This window comes from Ochotona princeps, chromosome 2, assembly GCF_030435755.1.
Source record: "Ochotona princeps isolate mOchPri1 chromosome 2, mOchPri1.hap1, whole genome shotgun sequence".
Lineage (NCBI taxonomy): Eukaryota > Metazoa > Chordata > Mammalia > Lagomorpha > Ochotonidae > Ochotona > Ochotona princeps.
In genome coordinates this window covers 160,280,698-160,304,240 of record NC_080833.1, presented here as the reverse complement: position 1 = coordinate 160,304,240, position 23,543 = coordinate 160,280,698, and the positions used below count along the sequence as shown (strand labels likewise).

General features: G+C 52.4%; 1 protein-coding gene across 3 annotated transcripts; it reads left to right on the top strand.

Moving 5' to 3' along the window:
- Window positions 1–266: 266 nt before the first annotated feature.
- CENPL (centromere protein L) lies at window positions 267–20,177 on the top strand. Of its 3 annotated transcripts, none has more exons than XM_058660692.1 (5): window positions 267–404; window positions 6,454–6,633; window positions 13,514–13,666; window positions 17,783–18,325; window positions 20,070–20,177. In XM_058660692.1, the coding sequence occupies exons 2-5, from the start codon at window positions 6,457–6,459 to the stop codon at window positions 20,139–20,141; spliced, it is 945 nt and encodes a 314-aa protein (XP_058516675.1). In that variant the 5' UTR covers window positions 267–404; window positions 6,454–6,456; the 3' UTR covers window positions 20,142–20,177. The 3 variants fall into 3 exon arrangements, with proteins under 3 accessions (XP_058516675.1, XP_058516674.1, XP_058516676.1); XM_058660691.1 differs by having other exon boundaries at window positions 13,415–13,666; XM_058660693.1 differs by lacking the exon at window positions 17,783–18,325 and having other exon boundaries at window positions 13,415–13,666; window positions 20,070–20,151.
- The last annotated feature ends 3,366 nt before the right edge of the window (window positions 20,178–23,543 follow it).

The window sequence follows — 23,543 nt, the reverse complement described above, 5'->3', positions numbered from 1 at the left end:
GCCGCGCGGAGAGGAGCGTTGCGGGGAATGGTTAAGTCGCCGGACCTTGCCCTCAGTCAACATGGCAACTTCAGCTGTTTTCTTGACCGGGACTCGGCGGGTCGCCAGAGAGGTTTCCTGCGTCGGACCGCGGAGCGAGTCGGGAAACGATTTTAAATTTAGGAGGCGGCCGGATGTCGGTTTGCCGCTTCTCGAAGGCGGAATTTAGCAGCTGCTTCTGGCCCTGTGAGGAAGCCTGAGCGACGGCGGAGAGGGGCGAGGCTGGGGTGCGGGTGGCCTGCCCGGCAGCGGTGTCCTCCCCCGGGCAGCCGCGCGCCCGGGGAGCCCCGGTGGGCTGGGCAGGTGGCCGGGAGGGCGAGCGGTGAACGCGGCATGGGGGACGGCGCCGACACGGCCTGCCGCTGGTAAGCAGCTTTCGGCCGGGCCCGGCCGGGCTGCACGGTGGCCCCCGACCTCCCAGTGCGTGCGTGTGGGCGCGGAGGGCTCGGTGCTGCTCTGGGGTTCAGCCGCGCCCTGGAATTGAGGTGGTCCCCCACGACCCCCGGGGTGTATTCATATAGGGCCGACCTTTCGTCGTGTGCTGGGAACCTCCCCAGGGGGCGAAGAAACAAGGTAGCAGGACGTTGAGGGAGGGACTGAGCTGGCTTGATGAAGGGGTTGAGGGGTGGGTGGAGGGCAGGGGGCAAACGCCTTGATCTTCGCTGTGCCGAGCGAGGGGTTGCTGACGGCCTGGTAGATCTTCTTAGTGAGACCCCGGGCGTATGCCTGACTCCAGGACGTTGGTCTCAAACAGAATGAAATGAACTGGAGTGAAACTGTGTATTTGTTTATTCGTGTTGAGAGTACCGGAATAGGTCTGGCAGAGAGAAAAGAGGGGCCCTTGGAAGACAGGTTGCAGATGATAGAATTGTCTTTTTTTTTCCGTGTGTATTTTTCCTGACACGGTCCCATAGGGTCCGCTTTGCCCGTGCAGTGTTAGAATAGTGCAGGCCTTCAGCAGCAGGCGCAAGGCCGTCGCTGTGCCGTCCGAGTGTGTCCTGACAGTGGTAGAAAGGGGGTGTGTGTGGCTGCGTGTTAGTCCGTGTCTCCGGTGATCTCGTATTTTACGTAGAAATTCTAAACGAGGGGAGTGGTGCCCGAGGGAGGCTGCGACATCTTGGGGAACACTGGAGCTTTTGAAAGCAAGTGGGAGGGCCCCTCAGAGTGCGCCCAGGAGTAGCGGGGCGCTGGTGTCGTTACACGGTGTGCCCATAACTTCCCGATTGTTGAGTCTGGAGGGAGAAGGTGAAATCGGTGTGTGCCATGTGTGTCTTCTAGGCATGACTTAACCTCAGTGGCACACACACTCAGGTCACGTGTTTTCTCCAGCCATTCTCCCTCTCCCTGCTGGTGATCTTTGGCTTTCTAGATTTGTTGCTTTGCGAGACTTTAATGTACTTTTGGTAACTCACAACATTTCTCTTTTAGGGAATCAAGGTTCGTGGGGTTTATTTTCCCTGAAATCGATCTCTATTTGAAATGCAGTGTGTAATTCTGCCTAGGATTTCCTTTCAGTTAGGTAATTCAGCATACACGGAGAGCAGTGGCAGGGTGACAGAGAGGGTGGGGACAGCGAGCTTGCATGTGTTGGTTCACTCCCCAAGTGGCCACAACGGCCAGAACAGTGCAGAGCCAGGAACCTCTTCTAGGTCCCTCTTGTGGGTGCAGGGTCCCAGGGCTTTGGCCCTTCCTCCATTGCTTTCACAGGCCTGTAGCAGGGAGCTGGACTGAAAATGGAGCAGCCTGGGTATTCACAGGCACCCATAGCAGGATCTGGCATTGCAGGCAGCAGCTTTCACCACTATGCCACAGCGGCCCCCCCACCAGTGTGCACTGTTTGCAGTGTGGTTTGGGGTTGTGCGGGGCGGGGGGGCCTAGGCTGCACTCCCCCAGTGTCCACTGTTTGCAGTGTGGTTTGGGGGTGTGCGGGGCGGTGGGCCTAGGCTGCACTCCCCCAGTGTCCCTGTTTGCAGTGTGGCTTGGGGGTGTGCGGGGAAGTGGGTGGTGTCTAGGCTGCACTCCCCCAGTGTCCACTGTTTGCAGTGTGGTTTGGGGGTGTGTGGGGTGGTGGGGCCTAGGCTGCACTCCCCCAGTGTCCACTGTTTGCAGTGTGGTTTGGGGGGGTGTGAGGCAGTGGGTGGTGTCTAGGCTGCACTCCCCCAGTGTCCACTGTTTGCAGTGTGGTTTGGGGGTGTGCAGAGTGGGCCTCGGCTGCAGCTCGTGAAGCCAGTGTGTTGGAGTGCTGGTTTGAGTCCTGAGTGTTCTGCTGCTGCTTTTTTTTTTTTTTTTTTGAGATTTACTTATTTCAAAACTAGAGTTAGAGAGAGAGAGATTCTACCTGCTACCTCACTATCCAGATGGCAGCAGCGGTTGGGGTTGCAAAGCCAGGAACTTTATCTGAGTTTCTCACATGAGTGCAAAGGCTCAAGTACGTGGGCCATCTTCTGCTGCTTTTTGGGATGCATTAGCAGAGAGCTGGGTAAGAAGTGGAGCTGCCAGGACACGAACCAGTGCTCACATGAAATGCCTGCTTCACAGGTAGCTGTTTAAAGATTTTATTTTTATCACAAAGTCAGATATACAGAGAGGAGGAGAGACAGAGAGGATGATCTTCTGTCCGATGATTTAATCCCCAAGTGACCGCAATGGTTGGTGCTGCACTGATCCAAAGCCAGGAGCCAGGAGCCTCTTCTAGGTCTCCCTTGTCGGTGCAGGGTCCCAAGGCTTTGGGCCGTTCTCGACTGCTTTCCCAGGCCACAAGCAGGGAGCTGGATGGGAAGTGGAGGTGCCGGGATTAGAACCTGCGCCCATATGGGATCCCAGCGCGTTCAAGGCGAGGACTTTAGCCGGGCCCAGGTGGCTGTTTGAACTGTCATGCCACAGTGCTTGCCCCTGGGCGGGAAATCACCTCATGCCTATATGGATGGCACATGCTGGCCCTCAAAAGTGACTTTTACTTAGAAACTCTTTTTAAAAGGAGTACCTGTTGGGAAAAATTGTAATTTTTAAGTGACAATTCTTGGGCCTGGCACGATAGCCTAGTCTCACCTAGAGAAATGCAAAGCATAGTTTCAGGAAGGCAAGTCAAATGTACTCTGAAGGCAGGCCATGCCTGACCGGACTGTGGTACCCACTGGCACGCACAACCCAGGTGGCAGGCTGGGTGGGGAACTGCAGGGACTGCCCTGCTGAGGCCGTTGCTTCTGCTGGTGAGTGTGAGAGCTGGGGCACCTAGGCTGGGCTGGGATACTGCACCCTCTGGCACACCTGAGAACCAGAGGAGGAGGGAGGCCAGGCTGGCAAGTGCTGGGGCTGGCAGAGAGTTCATGTCAGACTGGACCAACACTTGCCTGCTAAGTGTAAGATTAGGGCTAAGAGCAGGCCTGGTAGGGAAACTGTGGGCACTCCCCTACTAGTCTACAGCTCCTGTTGGTGGACACGAGCCATGACTGGGAGTGGGCCCCGGGCAAGGCAGCAGCACCTGTTGACATACGTGTGGGCTGGGGGCAGGTTGGGCTGAGCTAAGCTGCAGCACCCACGGGCTTACATGAGAGCCAGATGGGATGCAGGCTGGTGTGGGCTAGGCTGTAGCACATGGTGGAATGCATAAAAGCCAGGGCTGAGGACAGGCCTGTTGGCGGTCATTAGGGATTGCCCCAGCTAGGCCACAGCACCCACTGGTGTACATGAGGACTGGGCCTATGGTGGGCTGGGCTGGGCTGGGCTGGGCCAGGCTGCAATACCTGCCGGTTCCCATGAGAGATGGGCTGGAGGAGGAACTGACCAGGCAGCTGCATCCACCAGTGTGTGCACTGGCTGCTGCAAGTGATGGACCAAACCTGAGCCTCACTGGCTGGTGCAGACAGGAGTCACGGCTGAGGTCACCCCAGAGGTGTCCTAGGGGACTCCCCAGCTAGATGGCTGGATTCAAACCCTGGGCAGAGGGGCCATCACAAGAGAGGTGGTCTGACCTTGGAGTACATGTGCCAGGACTGGACCTCTTCAGTTGCTGATGCCTGTGCAGTGGACAGCATGCCCAGATGCACACAGGAACATGGCAGCCAGCTCACCTAGGCTAGCAGGCCATGTCAGGTGCCGGGGAGGGAAAGCACAGGTGTCTGCTGGCCAAGGTTAGCCGTCAGTGACTGGGCCTGTGGCTGCACTAAGGTGGACTTGGTCTGCCAGTAGACCTTGGAAAGATTTTCTCAACCCTGGTTCAACGAAGCCAGTGACATCTCAGCTATCAAAAGCAATGAGATCACAGCCTCAGAACACTCCTTCCCACTTCATGGCCTCTGAGGTGTCGTCACAGGACCATCCCTGTCCCCGGGTGCTGATGTAGTGTGACAGAAAGTAGAGGCCTCCTCCCCTTCTCCCCCAGAGGACACAGGAGCAAAAAGAACTGTGACATTTATCACACCAGCCTTCGCCCACGTGTAGACCCTGCCCACTCTGCCTGCGGGCTCCTGTGGGCTCCTGTGGGCATGCGTCCCCCTCAAATGTGTAAACAACAAAAATAACAGATCTTTTAAAAGAAAGAAAAGAAAAACATCTGCCCAAATAGTACAAGGAAGTGTGCAAACACGGGCCACATGATACTCCTATAGAGGGATTGAGGAGAACTCTGCTGGGGCACTTGGTTAGACACATTGTGCACACACCCTCACCCTGCTGGCAAGAGTGAGCCCCCAAACAGATAGAGGCGTGTCGCATGCAAAAGGGTTGTCAAGCCCCAAGTGGCTGAGAGAAGGCCCACTGTAAGGATGCTGTTGGGGTCCGAGGTCAGAGGGTCATTTCCATTAGGGAAGCTGCCTGCGTGGAGAGGGAGACTGACAGGGCTCTGGAGCCGGTGAATCGTGGGAAGCCTGGAGTGTGTGGGAGGGGTCAGGGTTGCTCTCGTCATGTAAGACAGGTGCACTGTGGTAGGGCAGGCAGCTGGGTCAGGGTCCCGAGCTCAGAAGCCACTCCCCCACCGCCGGGGTGCTCCCTCCTGCCCACCGGGGATGCCCACCTGTGTAGCCACTCCCCTCACAAGTCCCGAGAAAGACCCCTGATGGGGAGGGCACTGCCTTAATTGTGGTCACTCTGGCGCTTTCAGCTCTTGGCCTCCCCAGCACCTGCTTCTTCCCGTGGACAGAGTGAGGACAGGTATCCCCTGAGCATGGCCCCTGTGTGTCTGTGTTCTTCACCCTCTGCTCACTGCTTGGGCGGGACAGTGAAGATGTTAATGCTGAGATGCTTTCTTTTTCTAATGTGTGTACTTTCGAGAGTGTCAGGAGGGGTGAGGCCTGGCAGTAGTGGAATGTGGGCGGAGAAGCCAGGGAAGGGTGAATGTCTGCAGCTTTGTAAGTGTGTCCAGGTTGCATGTCTCTTAGTTCACTTTCGTTCCTTGGGAAGCTGGGACATAGGTCTTCTGTCTAACGGATAGACTTCGGGGTAATGACCATTTGTTCCTCTTGGGGTTACGATCGACTGGATTGCCATATATACTTGTCATTTGCTATTTCTAGTAGGCCCTGTTCTCACCAAGCTTGGTTATTAAAGACTCCGGAACAAATACTAGACTTGTGTGGCGTGATCTCGCTCGCACCCCGCAGCATGCACAAGTAACTAAAGCTAGTTTGGAACTTGTTTGTTTTGAAGAATCGATTACTGTGGATGGGGAACCCTTAGTCGTAGTGATAAATCATGGCTACGGAAGCAGCTTTAGAAATAGACAGTGTGGAAGGAAACAGGTGTACATTATGGTTCGTGTTAAAGGACAGTGGGGGACTACTTAAATGAGTTTAAGTGAATGGAGACAATTGACAGGAATTTAGAAATGGAGCGGATAGCTTTTGGAAGGAGTTTGATGTGGTTCTGAACATACTGATGAATTCTTTTTTTTTTTTTAAAGATTTATTCATTTTATTATAGCCAGATATACAGAGAGGAGGAGAGACAGAGAGGAAGATCTTCCTTCCGATGATCAAGTGAGCCGCAACGGGCCGGTGCGCGCCGATCCGAAGCCGGGAACCAGGAACCTCTTCCGGGTCTCCCATGCGGGTGCAGGGTCCCAATGCATTGGTCTGTCCTCAACTGCCCTCCCAGGCCACAAGCAGGGAGCTGGATGGGAGCAGGGAGCTGGATGGGAAGTGGAGCTGCCGGGATTAGAACTGGCGCCCACATAGGATCCTGGGGCTTTCAAGGCGAGGACCCCAGCCGCTAGGCCACGCCACCGGGCCCATACTGATGAATTCTTAAGTGGTGCTAAGATAGTCATAAAAGTGGGTCGCAGTCAATGAGAAATGCAGAGCTTGGTTGAAAAGTCCAAACTTGGGGCAAGCAGGATGAGAGACGAGAGGAGGAGGAATTCCTTTGTAGGGATGTTGTCAGCATGAATTAACTTCGCAGCCTTTGATTTTTTCTTTGTAGACTATGGATCATTACGATGGTGCAGAATCGATGGCTCGACAGTGCCCGTCCTCGGACCTTAAAGGTGGCTGCCCAGGCGCCACTCCTCTGCAGAGGCGGCTGGAGTCGGTGAGGAGGCAGCCCGCCCCGTGTGTGCCGCTGACGCCGCGGAGGAGGATCCCCCAGTGCTCGCAGCTGCAGGTGCGCACCCCTCCCCAGCCAGTGCCGCTGAAGGACAGGGTGAAGGCTTGTCGCGCTTGCTAGTATTTGTACAATCTTCTTAGCACCTTGGCTACCAAAATGACAGCCAAAACATTTCACACTGTAGCACTCTTTGTATTATTTAGTCTTCTTTAATATAGGCCATTTTCAGAGTGTCTTATATTTTACGACATTGACATTTTTTTTTAAAGATTTGTTTATTTTTATTGGAAGGGCGGATATACAGAGAGGAGGAGAGACAGAGAGGAAGATCTTCCTTCCAATGGTTCACTCCCCAAGTGACCGCAACGGCTGGAGCTGAGCCAATCCGAAGCCAGGAGCCAGGAGCTCTTCCAGGTCTCCCACGCAGGTCCAGGGTCCAAAGATTTGGGCCGTCCTCGACTGCTGTCCCAGGCCACAAGCAGGGAGCTGGATGGGAAGCAAGGCCACCGGGATTAGAACTGGTGACCGTATGGGATCCCGGCACGTGCAAGGCGAGGACCTTAACCACTGCGCCACTGTGCTGGGCCCAAAATTGACACTTTTGAAGAATATAGTCCCCCTCTCTCCTTTTGTGTTTGTCTGATGGCTCCTGTGATTAGGTTGAAGTTGTGCATTCTGGGCCGGGACCCTGCAGGAGTGTTGAGCGCTTCACAACTGGTATCGGAAGCACAGAGGAAATGCTGCTGTGAATGTGGACTTATTTCCATTTTATGTCAAAGGCAGAGAGGCCATCAGTCAGTTTTTTGCTTGCTCATGCAGTAGTTAGAGATGGCCCGTAGGAGCCAGCAGCTGGTTTCAGGACGCTGGGTTGTAGCAGCCCAGCTCCTCGAGCCGTCTCCTGCTGCCCAGGAAGCAGAACTTGAGAGTGGAGCAGAGACTTGAACCGGGCACTCCTGCATGGGTTGTGGGTGTCTCAGGTGGTGCCTGGATGGCTGTGCTGGGTTCCTGCCCTGCTGGGTGCTGCCCCGTGTCACCTTGTGTAAATATTGTATTTTCCCTGTTGGTAACTGATGAGCAGCCTGCAGACAGCTCTCAGCCGAGGCACATACCCTGTTTACGGTGATCATTTCTCCTGCAACTTAGTGTATGTTGGTAACTCACCCTGATCCCACCTTTACTTGGCTGGCTCCCAACTTCAGCACTCACTGTGTTTAGCAGTTGCCTCTGGGCATCCTATTTTAAGCCCTGCATTTATTTTCTTATTTATAATTGGTAAAGATTCATGAATTCCTAATTTTAAAGTGTCTATAATTCATTACTAAGTTATTTCAAGGTGCACTTTTTTTTTCTTTTCAAGATTTGTTTGTTTTTACCTGAAAGGCAGGTTTACAGAGAACGGAGAGGCAGGATCTTCCAGCTGCTGATTCACTCCCCAAATGCTCACAACATCCAGAATAGGTGGGCCAGGCCAGAAGCCTGGAGTGTCTTCCGGGTCTCCCATGTGGGTGCAGGGTCCCAAGGCCCTGGCTCAGCGTTTGCTGCTTTGCTGACACATTAGCTGGGAGCTAGATCGGAGGTGGAACAGTTGGGAATTGAACTGGTGCACGTATGGGATGCCCGCACTCCAGATGGAGGCTTATCCTATAATGTTATGATGCCATTCCTATTTTGAAGTTTAAATTGTGCCAGATTTGCCTGATAGCAACACACGCCAGTGGAATCCCAGGAAAACTTTACTGAAAGGGATTACGTTAGTGATCTTTAATCTTACTGAATCAGGAAATAGAGTTTTATTCAATGCAAATTTTGTGTATGACTTGGAGTCAGTCACTAGGAGCCTGGCTGATCATCACCAATCCATACCTTCATTGCAGATTATTTCATTTTTATTGGAAAGGCAGATTTACAGAGAGAAGGAGAGGCAGAGAGAAGCACCTTCCATCTGCTGATTCACTCCCCAAGTAGCCACAGCGGCTGGAGCTGAGCCCATCTGAAGCCAGGAGCTTCTTCCAGGTCTCCCACACGAGTGCAGGGTCTCAAGGCTTTGGGCCGTCCTCAACTGCTTTCCCAGGCCACAGGCAGGGAGCTGGATGGGAACTGGAGCTGCCAGGATACAAAACAGTGCCCACATGGGATCCTGGCGCGTGCAAGGCAAAGACTTAACCTGGCCTGGCCCAGCTTCTTTCCTCTCACAGTGTTTCTTAGGATATGAGATAGTTTTTACTTCTTTGTAACAACTTAAAGAAAAATTACTTGTGCAAGTACTGAATGTTATAATTCATAGTAAGAAAAATAGAAAAAGAAATCATGTATGTTAGGGCCTGGTGGCGTGGCCTAGCAGCTAAAGTCCTCACCTTGAACGCGCCGGGATCTCATATGGACACCGGTTCTAATCCCGGCAGCTCCACTTCCCATCCAGCTCCCTGCTTGTGGCCTGGGAAAGTGGTCAAGGACGGCCCAGTGCATTGGGACCCTGCACCCGCGTGGGAGACCCGGAAGAGGTTCCTGGTTCCCGGCATCGGATCGGCACGCACCAGCCCGTTGCGGCTCACTTGGGGAGTGAATCATCGGACGGAAGATCTTCCTCTCTGTCTTTGCTCCTCTCTGTATATTTGACTTTGTAATAAAAATAAATCTTTAAAAAAAAAGAAATCATGTATGTTAAAGATTGCAATATCCAATTCAGTGCTTCCTCCTCCCTGAATAATTAGTTCCCATATACCTTGACAGTTAAAAGAGAAAGTTTGTAATTTCAGTGGATGCAGAAGCCAGAGCAGACATTTCCATCAAGTTTACAGTTGCAGTTAAACCCCCGCGAGATGGTTGGCTGGCCCTGTGAGACCTGCTAAGTCAGGAGTACATGGGAAAGCTGAGGGGGAAATGAGCAGTCCGCGTGCAGACTCGGGGGTGCCCCGCGGGGCCAGTGGCCCGCGTACGGACTCGGGGTGCTCCGCTGGATGAGCGGCCCATGTGAAGACTTAGGGCCCACACTGGTCTGTTTTGCAAGGCACCGGTGCATCAAACAGTATAGCAAGATGTGTCCCAAGCATCTTTTCTTAAAAAAAGGAAAAAAAAAACTGTTGAATTAAACATCGTGTTGTATAGTAAACTTACTGCAAAGTAACATTTTAAGTTATTCAGTTAAAACTAATTGGGTCCACTGCAGTAGCCTAGTGGCTGAAGTCCTTGCTTTCATGCACCAGGATCCCATGTGGGCGCTGGTTCCTATCCTGACTGCTCTGCTTCCCATCCAGCTCCCTGCTTGTGGCCTGGGATGGTAGTGGAGGACAGCCCAGGGCCTTGGGACCCTGCACCCACATGGTGACCTGGAGGAAGTTCCTGGCTCCTGGCTCCTGGCTCCGGATGGGCTCAGCTACGGCAGTTGAGGCCACTTTGGGAGTGAACCATCAGATGGAAGATCTTCCTCTGTTTCTTCTTCTCTGCAAATCTGACTTTCCAATACAAATAAATGGGTCTGAAAAACATAGCCAAGCTGGCCGTTTCAGGACTGGTAACTGCCTATGGGTCGAGTGTCCCTTTCCGAGATGTTTAGCACCAGGATGTACTGGCATGGGAGTGATTACATTGTTTTTGGGCCCCAAGTCTAAACATGAAATCAGCATGTTTTATATATATATATATACCTTGTACAAACAGTTTGAGTAATTTTATACACAGTGTTAGAATCCCAGCTTTTTTTTCTTTAAAGATTTGGCTTATTCGCTTGAAAGAGTCGTCGAGACAGAGAAGACCAGCCCTGGCCCACTGCTCATGTGGTCACAGTGGCCAGGACCGATGCAGGCGGAGTCACCCCGCGCCTCACCCCGACCTCCCACGTGGATGGCAGGGTCCCTGGATTGGCCATTAGCTGGGACTGGCTCGGAAGTGCAGCTGCCAGCCCCAGGCTGGTGCTGAAGTGCGACGCTGGCATGGTGGGACGCTGGCATGGCGCGATGCTGGCACGATGGGACACTGGCATGGAGCAATGCTGGCATGGTGGGACGCTGGCATGGTGGGGAAGGGACTGTTGACCAGGCCACAGTGCTGGGCCTTCAGCTTGGGATCTTTGCAATCTAAAACAATGTATAAGTGTTCATTCAAATTTTGTTTTTTTAAGATTTATTCATTCTTTTTATTACAGCCAGATATACACAGAGGAGGAGAGACAGAGAGGAAGATCTTCCGTCCGATGATTCACTCCCCAAGTGAGCCGCAACGGCCGGTGCGCGCCGATCCGATGCCGGGAACCTGGAACCTCTTCCGGGTCTCCCACGCGGGTGCAGTGTCCCAATGCATTGGGCCATCCTCTACTGCTTTTACAGGCCACAAGTGGGGAGCTGGATGGGAAGTGGAGCTGCCGGGATTAGAACCGGCAGCCGTATGGGATCCCAGGATGTTCAAGGCGAGGAGTTTAGCAGCTAGGCCACGCCGCCGGGCCCTCATTCAAATTTTTAAAAAAAGATTTATTTTTTTTAAATTGGAAAGTCAGACATACAAAGAGGAAGATCTTTTGTCTAATGATTCACACCTCATGTGGCTGCAATGACCAGAGCTGAACCCATCTGAAGCCAGGAACCAGGAGTTTCTTCTATGTCTCTGTGGGTTTAGAGTCCCAAGACCTTGGGCTGTCTTCTACGGCCTTCCCAGGCCACGAACAGGGAGTTGGATGGGAAGCAGGGTCGCTGGGCTTAGAACTGACACCCATATGGAATCCCGGCATGAGCAAGGCAAGGACTTTAGCCACTAGGCTATCATGCTGGGCCCTTCATTCAATTTTTATTGCACAGCTGTTCTGGATAGCACTGTTGTAGGTGATTGAGTGAAAAGACAAAATTCCTGTTCTTGTTAAACTCATGCCACAGAGGTAGGCATAGCTGTGCAGTGGTTAAGGTGCACAGTGAATGATGTCGGCACCCCATGAAGCTGGCATCCCGTGTGGGCACAGATCGGAGTCCTGGCTGCTTCACTCGTCATGCAGCTTCTTACTAAGCCCTGGGAAGGAAGAGGAAACGGGACAAGTGCTTGGGCCTCCGCACTGACACGGGAGCCCTGGAGAGGCTCCTGGACGAGGCTCCTGGAGAGGCTCCTGGCTCCAGTCTGACCCAGCCCAGGATGCTGTGGACAGGTGGGCAGTGAGCCAGCTGAGGCAAGACCGCTCTCTTGATTTTTGCCTTTCAATGAATTAAAAGGAGAAAGAATGAATGAAAAAAAGAAAGAGAAAAAGGAAAGAGAAGCCACCTTGGGGCTCCTGCATTCTTAATCTGGGTCTGTGGGATGACGTCCCCTGTGCTTGCAGTCCACTGTCTGCTGAGGTACAGCTGGAGGTGGAGCTCTGGCTGAAGCACTCGTGAACCTGCCAGGCACGTGCGAGGCCTGGACGGAATGCCAGGCTGCCGGCTCTGACCTGTGTGCACTGGCGAAATGAAGCAGCAGCCAGAAGAGCTCTAATTGCCCTTTGAATAAATAAACTGAAAACCAAGCTCCTACTCTAATAGGGAAGATCGTATGTGACAATCAAGTGTGTGCTGTCGGGTAGTAATAAGCATTGGGAAGAAAAAGATCAGAGTGGAGGACCGTGACAAAGTCAGAGTGGGTGAGGTAGTGCTAAGGGATCCTCTTGGGTGACGTTGGAGAAGATGAGGCATGCTCTTGGGTGACGGAGTGGGTGCAGGCATGCCCTTGGGTGACGTTGGAGTGGGTGCAGGCATGCCCTTGGGTGACGTTGGAGTGGGTGCAGGCAGCCTCTTGGGTGACGTTGGAGAAGATGAGGCATGCTCTTGGGTGACGTTGGAGTGGGTGCAGGCATGCTCTTGGGTGACGTTGGAGTGGGTGCAGGCAGCCTCTTGGGTGACGTTGGAGTGGGTGCAGGCATGCCCTTGGGTGACGGAGTGGGTGCAGGCAGCCTCTTGGGTGACGTTGGAGTGGGTGCAGGCATGCCCTTGGGTGACGGAGTGGGCGCAGGCATGCCCTTGGGTGACGTTGGAGTGGGTGCAGGCAGCCTCTTGGGTGACGGAGTGGGTGCAGGCATGCCCTTGGGTGACGTTGGAGTGGGTGCAGGCAGCCTCTTGGGTGACGGAGTGGGTGCAGGCATGCCCTTGGGTGACGTTGGAGTGGGTGCAGGCATGCCCTTGGGTGACGTTGGAGTGGGTGCAGGCAGCCTCTTGGGTGACGGAGTGGGTGCAGGCATGCCCTTGGGTGACGTTGGAGTGGGTGCAGGCAGCCTCTTGGGTGACGGAGTGGGTGCAGGCAGCCTCTTGGGTGACGGAGTGGGTGCAGGCATGCCCTTGGGTGACGTTGGAGTGGGTGCAGGCAGCCTCTTGGGTGACGTTGGAGTGGGTGCAGGCAGCCTCTTGGGTGACGTTGGAGTGGGTGCAGGCAGCCTCTTGGGTGACGGAGTGGGTGCAGGCAGCCTCTTGGGTGACGTTGGAGTGGGTGCAGGCAGCCTCTTGGGTGACGTTGGAGTGGGTGCAGGCAGCCTCTTGGGTGACGTTGGAGTGGGTGCAGGCAGCCTCTTGGGTGACGTTGGAGTGGGTGCAGGCATGCCCTTGGGTGACGTTGGAGTGGGTGCAGGCATGCCCTTGGGTGACGTTGGAGTGGGTGCAGGCAGCCTCTTGGGTGACACTGAGGCGAGGCCCTGAATGAAGGAGGAAGCTGTGGAGGAGTGTGGAGGAAGCGTGTCCCACGGTGAGGACAGTGAGTGCTCAGGGCTGTTCAGAGCCTGCAGAACCCCCGTGAGCCCCAGGGGGAGTGGATTTCTGTTAGACACCGAAATTACTAGGGTGGAATTCTTGCTAATATTTCCTAATTATCCAATGTTTTTTTTCTTGATGTTTTTTAGGAAAATGTTGATCCTCAAAAGGTTGCATTCCTTCTGCATAAACAGTGGACTTTATATAGTTTAACTCCCCTGTATAAATTTTCCTATTCTAATCTCAAGGAGTATTCTAGACTTCTGAATGCGTTTTTTACTACGGAAAAGCAAAAAGGACTTGCCGTGGAGGTGGGCGAAGACCTGAGCATCAAGGTGACCTTCTCTACCCTGCTGGGAGTGAGAGGGACGCAGAGGGACCCTGACGGGCTGCTTGTCCAGGTGCGGTATCCAGTGCTGGCTGGCGTCCTGGGGAGAGTCGCACGTGTCTTGCTTTGGAAATTGCTGTGTTATTGTCTTACTAGTTTTTAAACTCCTAAGTTGTTACTTTAAGCTTTCATGTTTAACCAGCTTACATTAGGCATGGCCACTTTAAACAAGTGATTTTAAAAAGATTGGTCTCATTTATTTGGAAGGCAGAGTCAGAGCGTGAAAGGTCTCCACCCACTGTTCACTGCCCACGTGACCGAAGCGGCTAGGTCTGGGCCAGTGCTAAGCCAGTACACATGTAGATGCCAGCACTGTGGACAGTTGCTTAACATGATATGCTACAGTGCCAGCCCACCATTTTTTTTTTCTTAAATGTAGAAAATGTTCAAGTGTGTGTCTAAAATTTTGTTGCCTTTGCCTGGTGTGGTAGCTTACTGGCTAAAGTCATCGCCTTGAACACGCCAGAATCCCTCCCATATGGGCGCTGGTTCTAATCCAGCTCCGTGCTTGTGGCCTGGGAAAGCAGTGGAAGACGGCCCAAAGCCTTGGGACCTTGCACCCACGTGGTAGACACAAGGAAGAGGCTCCTGGCTCCTGGCTTCAGATTGGTGCGGCTCTGGCCATTGCAGCCGCTCGGGGAGTGAATCAGGAGACAGAAGATGTTTCTCTGTGCTTTCCTCCTCTCTGTATATCTGACTGCAATAAAAAAAAAAAAAAAAAAAAAAAAAAAAAACCTTAAAATTTTTTTTGTTGCTTTAATAAACTTAGAAAATATATTAAAGTACTAAAAACATTAATACATTTTTGACCATGTATTAAAGGTGTGGGGTCACAGCCCCCTGTGGGTCCAGCAGTGATGCTGACAGGGAGGGCTGCGACAGGGGCTGCTCCTGCTGTCACCTGCCTCAGCACCCAGGCCGAGACGGTCGTTGCAAGTCAGCTTGAATGTGTAGTGGCACATCTCTTTGTATGTGTAAGTCTTAAAATTGGGACTGTGTTGCTCAGTATTTTCACATTACGGCATTTTTACTACTATTGCAGGTAATTACTTGTACTACTAGATGTTCTATAGTTTTGAAAATTTTTCTGTAACCTTGTAGTTTTTGGTAGAATTGAGTTCTAAAATTTCAGTGAAAAAGAGGTGACCTCATTGCTTACTGTGCCGGATCACACGGAGCTCCCCGCGGAGTGTGCTGGTGTGTCAAAATAAATCTTAGAGATCTTAGATTTATTTTATCTTTATTGAAAAGTCAGACATACAGAGAAGATCTATCCGATGATTCACTCCCCAAGTGGCCAAACAGCTCGAGCTGAGCCACTCCGAAGCCAGGAGACAGGAGCCTCTTGCGGGTCTCCCATGCGGGTGCAGGGTCCCAAAGCTTTGGACTGTCCTTGACTGCTTTCCCAGGCCACAAGCAGGGAGCTGGATGGGAAGTGGAGCTGCTGGGATTAGAACCGGCGCCCATATAGGATCCCAGCGCACTCAAGGAGAGGACTTTAGCCGCTAGGCCACTGTGCCAGACCCAAGTGCATTTGTTTTATTTCTTATGATACCTCTTGCTCCTGTTTCTTCTGAGTTAAATAATTATATTTTCTCGTCCTCATGGAGCTCAGTAGAGGTCTGTGAAGGGGTCATCACAAGGACTGAGTTAAATTTTTTTTTTAAGATTTATTTATTTTTATCGGAAAGTCAGATATACAGAGAGGAGGAGAAACAGAGGAAGATCTTCCATCCCATGATTCACTCCCCAAGTGACCTCAATGGTGGTGCTGCACCGATCCGAAGCCAGGAGCCAGGAACTTCTTTCCAGGTCTCCCACACAGGTGCAGGGTCCCAAAGCTTTGGGCCATCCTTTACTGCTTTCCCAGGCCACAAGCAGGGAGCTGGATGGGAAGTGGAGCTGCCGGGATTAGAACCAGCGTCCACATGGGATCCTGGTGCGTCCAAGGCGAGGATTTTAGCCACTAGGCCACGCCGCCAGGCCCAGGGTTGTGACCTTAACCTTGACCTTATCAATAGCAAAACTTGTATCGAAGGTAGGTTTGTCATTAGCCTTACACATTTAAAATTTGATGACTTTGCAAGACATAGAGTTAGGATCCTAAACAACCTTAGTGGAGTGGGTCAGTGGGCCAGGTTGAGAGAAATTTAAATTTTATTTTTATGTATTTCTTTTTAAGGATGCCTATTGGAAAGGCAGAGTTGCAGAGAGAAGAGGATAGAGGCAGAGAGAACCTCCATTTGCAGTCTTGCCAGACGATTGCAGTGGGAGGGCCCGGCCAGTCCACAGGCCTGAGCTGCCTTCAGGTCTCCTTCAGGTCTCCGTGTGGGAGGCCCGCAGCACTGGGCCGTCCTGGGTGCTTGCCCGAGGCAGCAGCAGGGAGAGACTCCAGCCGCACTGCTGCCGTGCTGTGGCGCCCAGGCCGTGCCATACCTGCTGGGCCCCAGAAAGGTCAATGTTAACAGGAGTCGGTTGATTGTATTAACATCAGTTGAGTAGGATTTACCCATGAAAAGTAAAAATGATTTCTGTAAAGCTGTGAACTGAAAAAACAAAACCAGACGGCTGGCTTCTGAGGTTACGTTGCTAGGCGTATAGCCAAGGACCAGGATGGCGAGGTAACCGCGTGCTCCTAGACAGGAGAACCTCCGAGAAAACTGGCAGGGTGGTGAGGGAGCCCAAACTGTCTGGGAACGACTGGTGAGGTGAGGGTGGAGCTTGGTAAGTGTGCAGAGACCTCCCCGTGGCCTAGGGACTCCCCTACAAAAATCAGGTTGGATTTGCTTTGTGTGAAGAACAAAGCAGGATAGGGGTGTAGGCAGTTTCAGCCTAACGCAGGAAATAAAATTGTTAAGTTTCCAGAAAGACTGGTCTTCTGGGGGAAGGAATTCAGGTACGCTGGGTTTGGTGACCTTTCTAGTCCCTTTAGAAGCTGAGTCTGTTACTCCCAGAATGTAACATTTGGTCATGTCGTTAGGCATAACACTTTAAAAAAAGTGATTTATTTATTGTTTATTAGTATGAAAGCATGATAGGGAGGATTGAAGCAGAAACCCGCTGTTGTCTCACTCGACCAGTGGCTGCAACTGCAGGGCTGGCGTTCTGAGGCCGGAGCCCAGGCCCCCTTCCCTGGTCGGGCACAGCCGGGAGCCCGGGCCCCCTTCTGGGGTCACGCTGAGGCGGGGAGCCCAGGCCCCCTTCTGGGGTCACGCTGAAGCCAGGAGCCCAGGCCCCCTTCCGGGATCACGCTGAGGCAGGGAGCCCAGGCCCCCTTCTGGGGTCACGCTGAGGCGGGGAGCCCAGGCCCCCTTCTGGGGTCACGCTGAAGCCAGGAGCCCGGGCCCCCTTCCGGGATCACGCTGAGGCGGGGAGCCCAGGCCCCCTTCTGGGGTCTTGCTGAGGCCGGGAGCCTGCGCCTCCATCCACAGCTCCCGTGTGGTCGCAGGGACCCACACACTGCTGCCTTTCTAGATGCATTGGATCTGAACTGCAAGCCAAGAAGCTGGGCTCCAGCTGGCCTTCCCTTCGAGGTACTGGGTGTACAAATGGCAGCGTAGTTGGCAGCCCCATGTTGCAGGTTCTGGCATCTTGTCGTGTGCTTTGGTTGTACCAAGGTGTCGCGGGGTACCACATCTCCAGTCACTGGAAGGATCCTGGGAGTGAGAGCTGATGTTGTGTGGTGTGTCAAGCTGCCACCCTGCAACACTGCCGTCCTGTGTGGGCACTGGTTCGAGTACTGTCTGTGCCGTTTCCTGCGCAGCTCCGTGCTGAGGAGTCTGGGAAGACAGCTGAAGCTGGTGCCCGTCTTTGGGCCCTGCCAGCCTTTTGGGAGACCTCCGTGGAGTTCTGGCTTCTGCTTAAGTCTGAACCAGGTTTGCTGTGGCTGCCATTTGGGGAGTGAACTCGGTGGAATCTCACTCTGTCTCTCTAACTCTTCTTTCAAATAAAAAAAAAATAAGCCTTAAAAAAGACGTAGTGACTGCCAGTTCAATTTTAATAAATAATGTTTAGGGAAGCTGTACCTTTTGTGGTCTATGGCAAGTTAATACATCCTCGTGTCTTGTATTTAATGTACCAAGTAATTTAGAGAAGATGTAACTCAGAGTAGTTGCACTTGGCTTTGCAGATTCTTTCCAAGTCTCCGTTGCCGTCGGCGAGCCGGGAAGGGAAGGTGCTGTGGACCGGCTGGCTGTGCTGTGTGTGTGGAGACAGCCTGCTGGGGAGCGTCTCCGAGGACTTCACGTGTCTGCCCTTACTCCTTGCAAATGGAGCGGAGTCGAATACAGCCATAATTGGAACTTGGTTCCAGAAAACTTTTGACTGTTATATCAGTCCCTTAGCGATCAGCGCTTTTAATCTCTCCTGGATGGCTGCCATGTGGACGGCGTGTGGAACGGACCGTTGCGTTGCCACCACTGAGCTCCTGTGGTCCGTGCCGTGCAGCCCCCACAGTCTGCACATCTCCTACGCCATCCACCCCGAGGATGCGAGAGCTCTGTGGGACAGCGTCCACAAAACGCCCGGGGAGGTGACCCAGGAGGAGGTGGACTTATTCATGCAGTGCCTCGAGTCCCATTTCTACAGACATTTCCGAATTCACCTGTCAGCTACGAAGCTGGTTCGTGTTTCAACATCTGTAGCCTCGGCACACACTGATGGGAAGATCAAGGTCAGTGGGAACAGGCCTTACAACGTTCATTCTGCCTTATGTTGCAGGACTTTAACAATGTACCATGAGTGTGTTTTTTGCATTGGAGAAATGGATTGGAGTGGATGACAGTTTCAGACAGTAGAGACTTCGGTGTGCTTTATAAGTGATTTTGCCAAAGTCTTATTGCAGCTTTATTGTGAAAAGACACTAGCAAGTAGTATAAACTTCGGTAATATGAATTATTTTGCAGCTTTAAACTTTTGAAATTATTATCAAATGTTGAAATAATTGTCAGCGCAATAGAGGATTTTATATGTTGGGTAAGAAACTTAGCGGAAACAGTGGGAAGATGTCGTCTTCTAAGACATCCTGCCTCTGGGGGGGGAAAGAATACACACCTCGTTCCCCGATTAGCCACGTGGTCATTACAGAAACATACAGCCGTTGTTTCACTTTCTCACCAAGTGCTCATTTCAAGAACCACCAGAGGGCCCGGCATGATAGCCTAGTGGCTAAAGTCCTCGCCTTGAACGTGCCGGGATCCCATATGGGCGCCGGATCTAATCCTGGCAGTCCCACTTCCCATCCAGCTCCCTGCTTGTGGCCTGGGAAAGCAGTGGAGGACGGCCTAAAGCCTTGGGACCCTGCACCTGTGTGGGAGACCCGGAAAGAAGTTCCTGGCTCCCGGCTTCGGATGGGCTCAGCTTAAGCCGTTGTGGCCACTTGGGGAGTGAATCATCAGACGGAAGATCTTCCTCTCTGTCTCTCCTCCTCTGTATATCTGACTTTGTAATAAAATAAATAAATCTTAAGAGAAGGAGCAGCACCAGAATAAGCTGGAAGTTGACACACAGCCACAGTGTGCACCCAGTGACCGTGCCCTGTGACCAGGCCGCCGTGCGGGGCATGACTAGGCCTAGGGCTCGCCTTAGGGTTTTTAATTCTGAAGTGTACCCTGACATTGTAGGTCTGGACAGTGGTGGAGAGCCCGGCGTCCTATTGTCAAGATGTATCGAACAGTTTCATTGGGAGTCTTCGTTTTATTCTGATCCTGTGCTAGCTTAAACTGAGGCCATTGCAGTTTTTAGTTTTAGTTTTTGTTTTTTTAAGATTTTTTTTTTATTGGAAAGACAAATATACAGAGAGGAGGAGAGACATAGAGGAAGATCTTCTGTCCGATGGTTCACTCCATAAGTGGCTACAATGGCTGGAGCTGAGCCAATCCAGAGCCAGGAGCCAGGAGCTTCTTCTGGGTCTCCCATGTGAGTGCAGGGTCCCAAGGCTTTGGGCCGTCCTCCACTGCTTTCCCAGGCCACAAGCAGGGAGCTGGATGGGAAGTGGGGCTGATGGGACCCCAGAGCGTTCAAGGCGAGGACCTTAGCCACTACGCTATTGCGCTAGGCCCAGGCCATTGTAGTTTTAAGTGCCATGTGTAAGGAGGCTTGGAAAGAGGTGGAGTCAGGATTTGAACTCGTCTCTTAGGTTCCTGGAAGTTGGTAAGCTCTTAGCACTCTTCATGCCTTCTGAACTTGAGGCAGTAAGAGGAGGTAGCTCTGGGGAGAGGAGACCAGCATTATAAAGCAACAAAGGAAAACCGCAGGCAAATGGGACAGTGGATTGCATGTGGTAAGCTTAATGAGCTAAATCCCAAACTCAGACCAATGCAGTCAGTGTTTGTTCGCGTAGCAAACTGCTTTGCTATTGTAATTCTTCAAAGGATTTTTTATGGTAGTATTCTCACTTGCATGTCTTTCCCCCACAGATCCTCTGTCATAAATACCTTGTCGGCGTCCTGGCGTATTTGACAGAACTGGCAGTGTTTCAGATTGAGTGAGGGCGGTGAGGTGTGGGGCGTGAGCTCTGCGCCCTGTCCCGGGCGGGTTCCTGCCACGCGGCCTGCAGGAGCCACGGGGCCGGCTCTGCTCTGACAGCGTCGGAGAGTCTCCCGGACAGAAGCCACGAAGGACCGGGCGCACCCTGCATCGCGGGCCGGCCACAGCCCTGACCATGTCCGCGTCTGCCACTCCGCAAAAGCCAAGCTGCTCATTTCTGCCATGTTTCTTTTGTTCTTTTTAATATGCCTATTATATCAAACTTGTAGGATTCAAATGAGGTATATCTAGTGTTGGATATTTCTGGTTTGGGTCTCTGAAACCTTTAATGCATTTTAACCATTTTAAGCTTGAGAGCAGAGTTGTGTCTTGTGAAGACATTTTTAGCAGTGTTCCTTTACAGGGAGATGGCAATCAGAATTCCCTCCAAGAAACTAGAGATTGATATTTATCTCTTTAACCACTAATGTGCTTCCGTTTTTAATACTGTTCCATTCCTGTGGCAGTGTTAAATTAAATACTTAATTTTAAAATGAAACAATGTGTTTGTTAGCATTTAAAACACTTTAGTTAATGTCTCAGTCATGGGAGGTGGTTCAGAGGCTGTAGCTCTGTAGATGTGTGACCGCTGCAGAGCTGGGGGAGCTCTGTGCCCCTGAGGGCAGGCGTCATCTTGGTGAGGCTCGCTGTTCCTGCGTGTGCAGTGCTGGGAGTGGGTAAGCAGGTTGGCACGGTGAGCTGGAACAGCCTCAGAGACCTGCGGATACATTACAGAGGCGAGACAGACAGCTTCCATAGGCAGGCCACTGCCCCGATGGCAGTGCCAGCCAGGGCTGCGCCAGGCCACAGCAGGTAGCCAGCAGCCTCATCCTGGCCTCCCGACCCAAACGCTTGGTGTGTCCTGTGCTGCTTTTCCCATGATGTGGAGTCGCAAGGACGTGAGCTGGTGCCCATGTGGGATGCCAGTGTTGCAGGCGGTGGCTTTGTGCACTGTGCCACGACACCAGCGCAGGAACAAAGGCTTGGAGAGAGCTGAGAGCAGAGCAGAGGGTGTGTGCGGCTGGAGACGAGTGAACAGCTGCACCGACTAACAGGAAACCGGCTGTCTTGATTCGGAGGTCGAGTTTAGCCGGGGGCACTTAGCTGTGAAGAACGAAGGTGATGCTTCCAGCATTCCAAGTAGGTAGGCATTGTCATATAGGTAAGTGCTGACCCTTGGCATGCACATGAAAGTACCACGTAGGGCATCCAGAGCTCTGCCCTGCCCCACGCATTCTTCCCTTCTGCCAGCTTTGGGGCCAGGAGCGCTGATGCAGTGATCCGTGCTCTAGCTGCGCTCTTAGGCCAGGGGCCTGCCAGCCCCGTCCTGGGAGCCCCGTCCTGGGAACCCCGTCCTGGGAGCCCCGTCCTGGGAGCCCCGTCCTGGGAGCTCCGACCTGCCAGCCCCGAGCATGGCCTAGAAGGGGTGTGTGTCTGGAAGACCTCTGGAAGCTAAGTGCGCATGCGAGGCTGGGCTCTCTAGGCTTGTCAGAGATGGAAGCTCGAGTTTAAACTGCTGTCATGTTGGGATGTCTGTGGCTCAAGCCTGATTCTAACTCACTACCGGGGGAGGAATCATCTAACTTTTCATACATACTGTGAAGAGATTGGATTTGATTGTAATGTGATAGGAAGCCATTGAAGGATTAAGCAGTAATGTGACTCAGGAGGGAGAATGGATTGTAGGAGGACAGGATTGGAAGAGATGAAATTGTTGTAAAAGTTAGTGCAGCTGACGCAGCCCCTGTGGAGAAGTTGGCAATTTCAAACAAAGTGATGTGTCCTTACCCCTTGGCCAATTCATTTCTAAAATTCTGTTGCAAAAAATTGTGGGCACAAAGTATACAATAGTATTTATAATGGCAAAACCAAAATAATTCAGGTGTCGTCAGAGGAGCCTGACTGGATCAACCATGGAATGCCTGAAGAAGGGTCAGACCGCGGGGCTTGAGAAGACGGAGGGCTGGGCCGGACTGCCGTGTGGGAGCGCAGCATGTGCGCAGGAGCCGGCCACACTGTGCGTGTGCAGGCGTGAGAGTTACACCTGTGAAAAGCAAGGAAGGAAACCCCCCAAACTAATGTTGTTTGTTTTTATTTTTGGGGTAAGGAGAGAACTGTACAGAGGATAAAGAAAGAAGTATTACCCAAGTGCTTCCCTGTTTGTGATTTGCAACCATGTGTTTTATGAAATCCTGAAACAAAAGATCAGAAAGGAAAAAAATAAGTGTGTTGTGGCACAGCGGGTTATAACATACTGTTTCGGAATGCTGCTGGTTCGATACCTGGCTGCTGCACTTCCAGTCCAGCTCCCTGCTCATGCACCCGGGAAGTGGTGTGTGATGCCTACGTCACTGGGGGTTCCGGATGGAGTGCACATCACTAGCTTCCGTTTGGGCCACCCTGGGCAGCTGCAGCCCTTGGGCCACCCTGGGCAGCTGCAGCCCTTGGGCCACCCTGGGCAGCTGCAGCCCTCGGGCCACCCTGGGCAGCTGCAGCCCTCGGGGCATGGAAGAGCTCACTCTCGCTCTCTTGTCAGATTTTCAAATAAACATCTTTTCTTTAAGGAAAAAGCAAAGCAATACGTAAGCATTTTTTTAAAAAAGATTTATTTTTTATTTTATCACAAAGTCAGATATACAGAGAGGAGAGAGCAGAGAGCTGGATGGGAAGTGGAGCTGCCGGGATTAGAACCGGCGCCCATATGGGATCCTGGGGCGTTCAAGGCGAGGACTTTAGCGGCTAGGCCACGCCACCAGGCCCAATATGTAAGCATTTAAAAGGAACATTTATTTTAATGAAAAATGTTAAATGGCTCATGGAATAACCATTAAAAAACTATTATCAGTATCTTTAAATCATATTGTCCACTGGTTCCTGCAGTGGCAACTAGATGAGAAAGAACAGAAGATTCAGGGCCAGGGAGCCCCCTGCTGGAGCCGGCAGGCCCTGCAACGGTGGTGAGCTGGGAACAGAAGTCAGGCCGCTGGCGGGGGAGGCGGGCAGCTTCCAGCACAGCCACCCGGAGAGATGTCACCACAAGGAGGAAGAAGCTAATTAGCGCCGGTTCTAATCCCGCAGCTCCACTTCCCATCCAGCTCCCTGTCTGTGGCCTGGGAAAGCAGTCGAGGACGGCCCAAAGCCTTGGGACCCTGCACCCGTGTGGGAGACCTGGAAGAAGCTCCTGGCTCCTGGCTTCGGATTGGCACAACACTGGCCGTTGTGGCCACTTGGGGAGTGAATCATCAGATGGAAGATCTTCCTGTCTGTTTCTCCTCCTCTCTGTATATCTGACTTTGCAATAAAAATAAATAAATCTAAAAATTAAACCAACCAACCAACCAACCACTTGAGCAGGACCCTTGGAG

Bases quoted from the DNA above. Each gene is read 5' to 3' on its own strand.
- CENPL (XM_058660691.1), top strand. From the start codon at position 6,457: ATGGATCATTACGATGGTGCAGAATCGATGGCTCGACAGTGCCCGTCC. The intron at 13,667-17,782 runs GTGCGGTATCCA...TTGGCTTTGCAG, and splicing joins CTGACGGGCTGCTTGTCCAG to ATTCTTTCCAAGTCTCCGTT. The intron at 18,326-20,069 runs GTCAGTGGGAAC...TTTCCCCCACAG, and splicing joins ACACTGATGGGAAGATCAAG to ATCCTCTGTCATAAATACCT.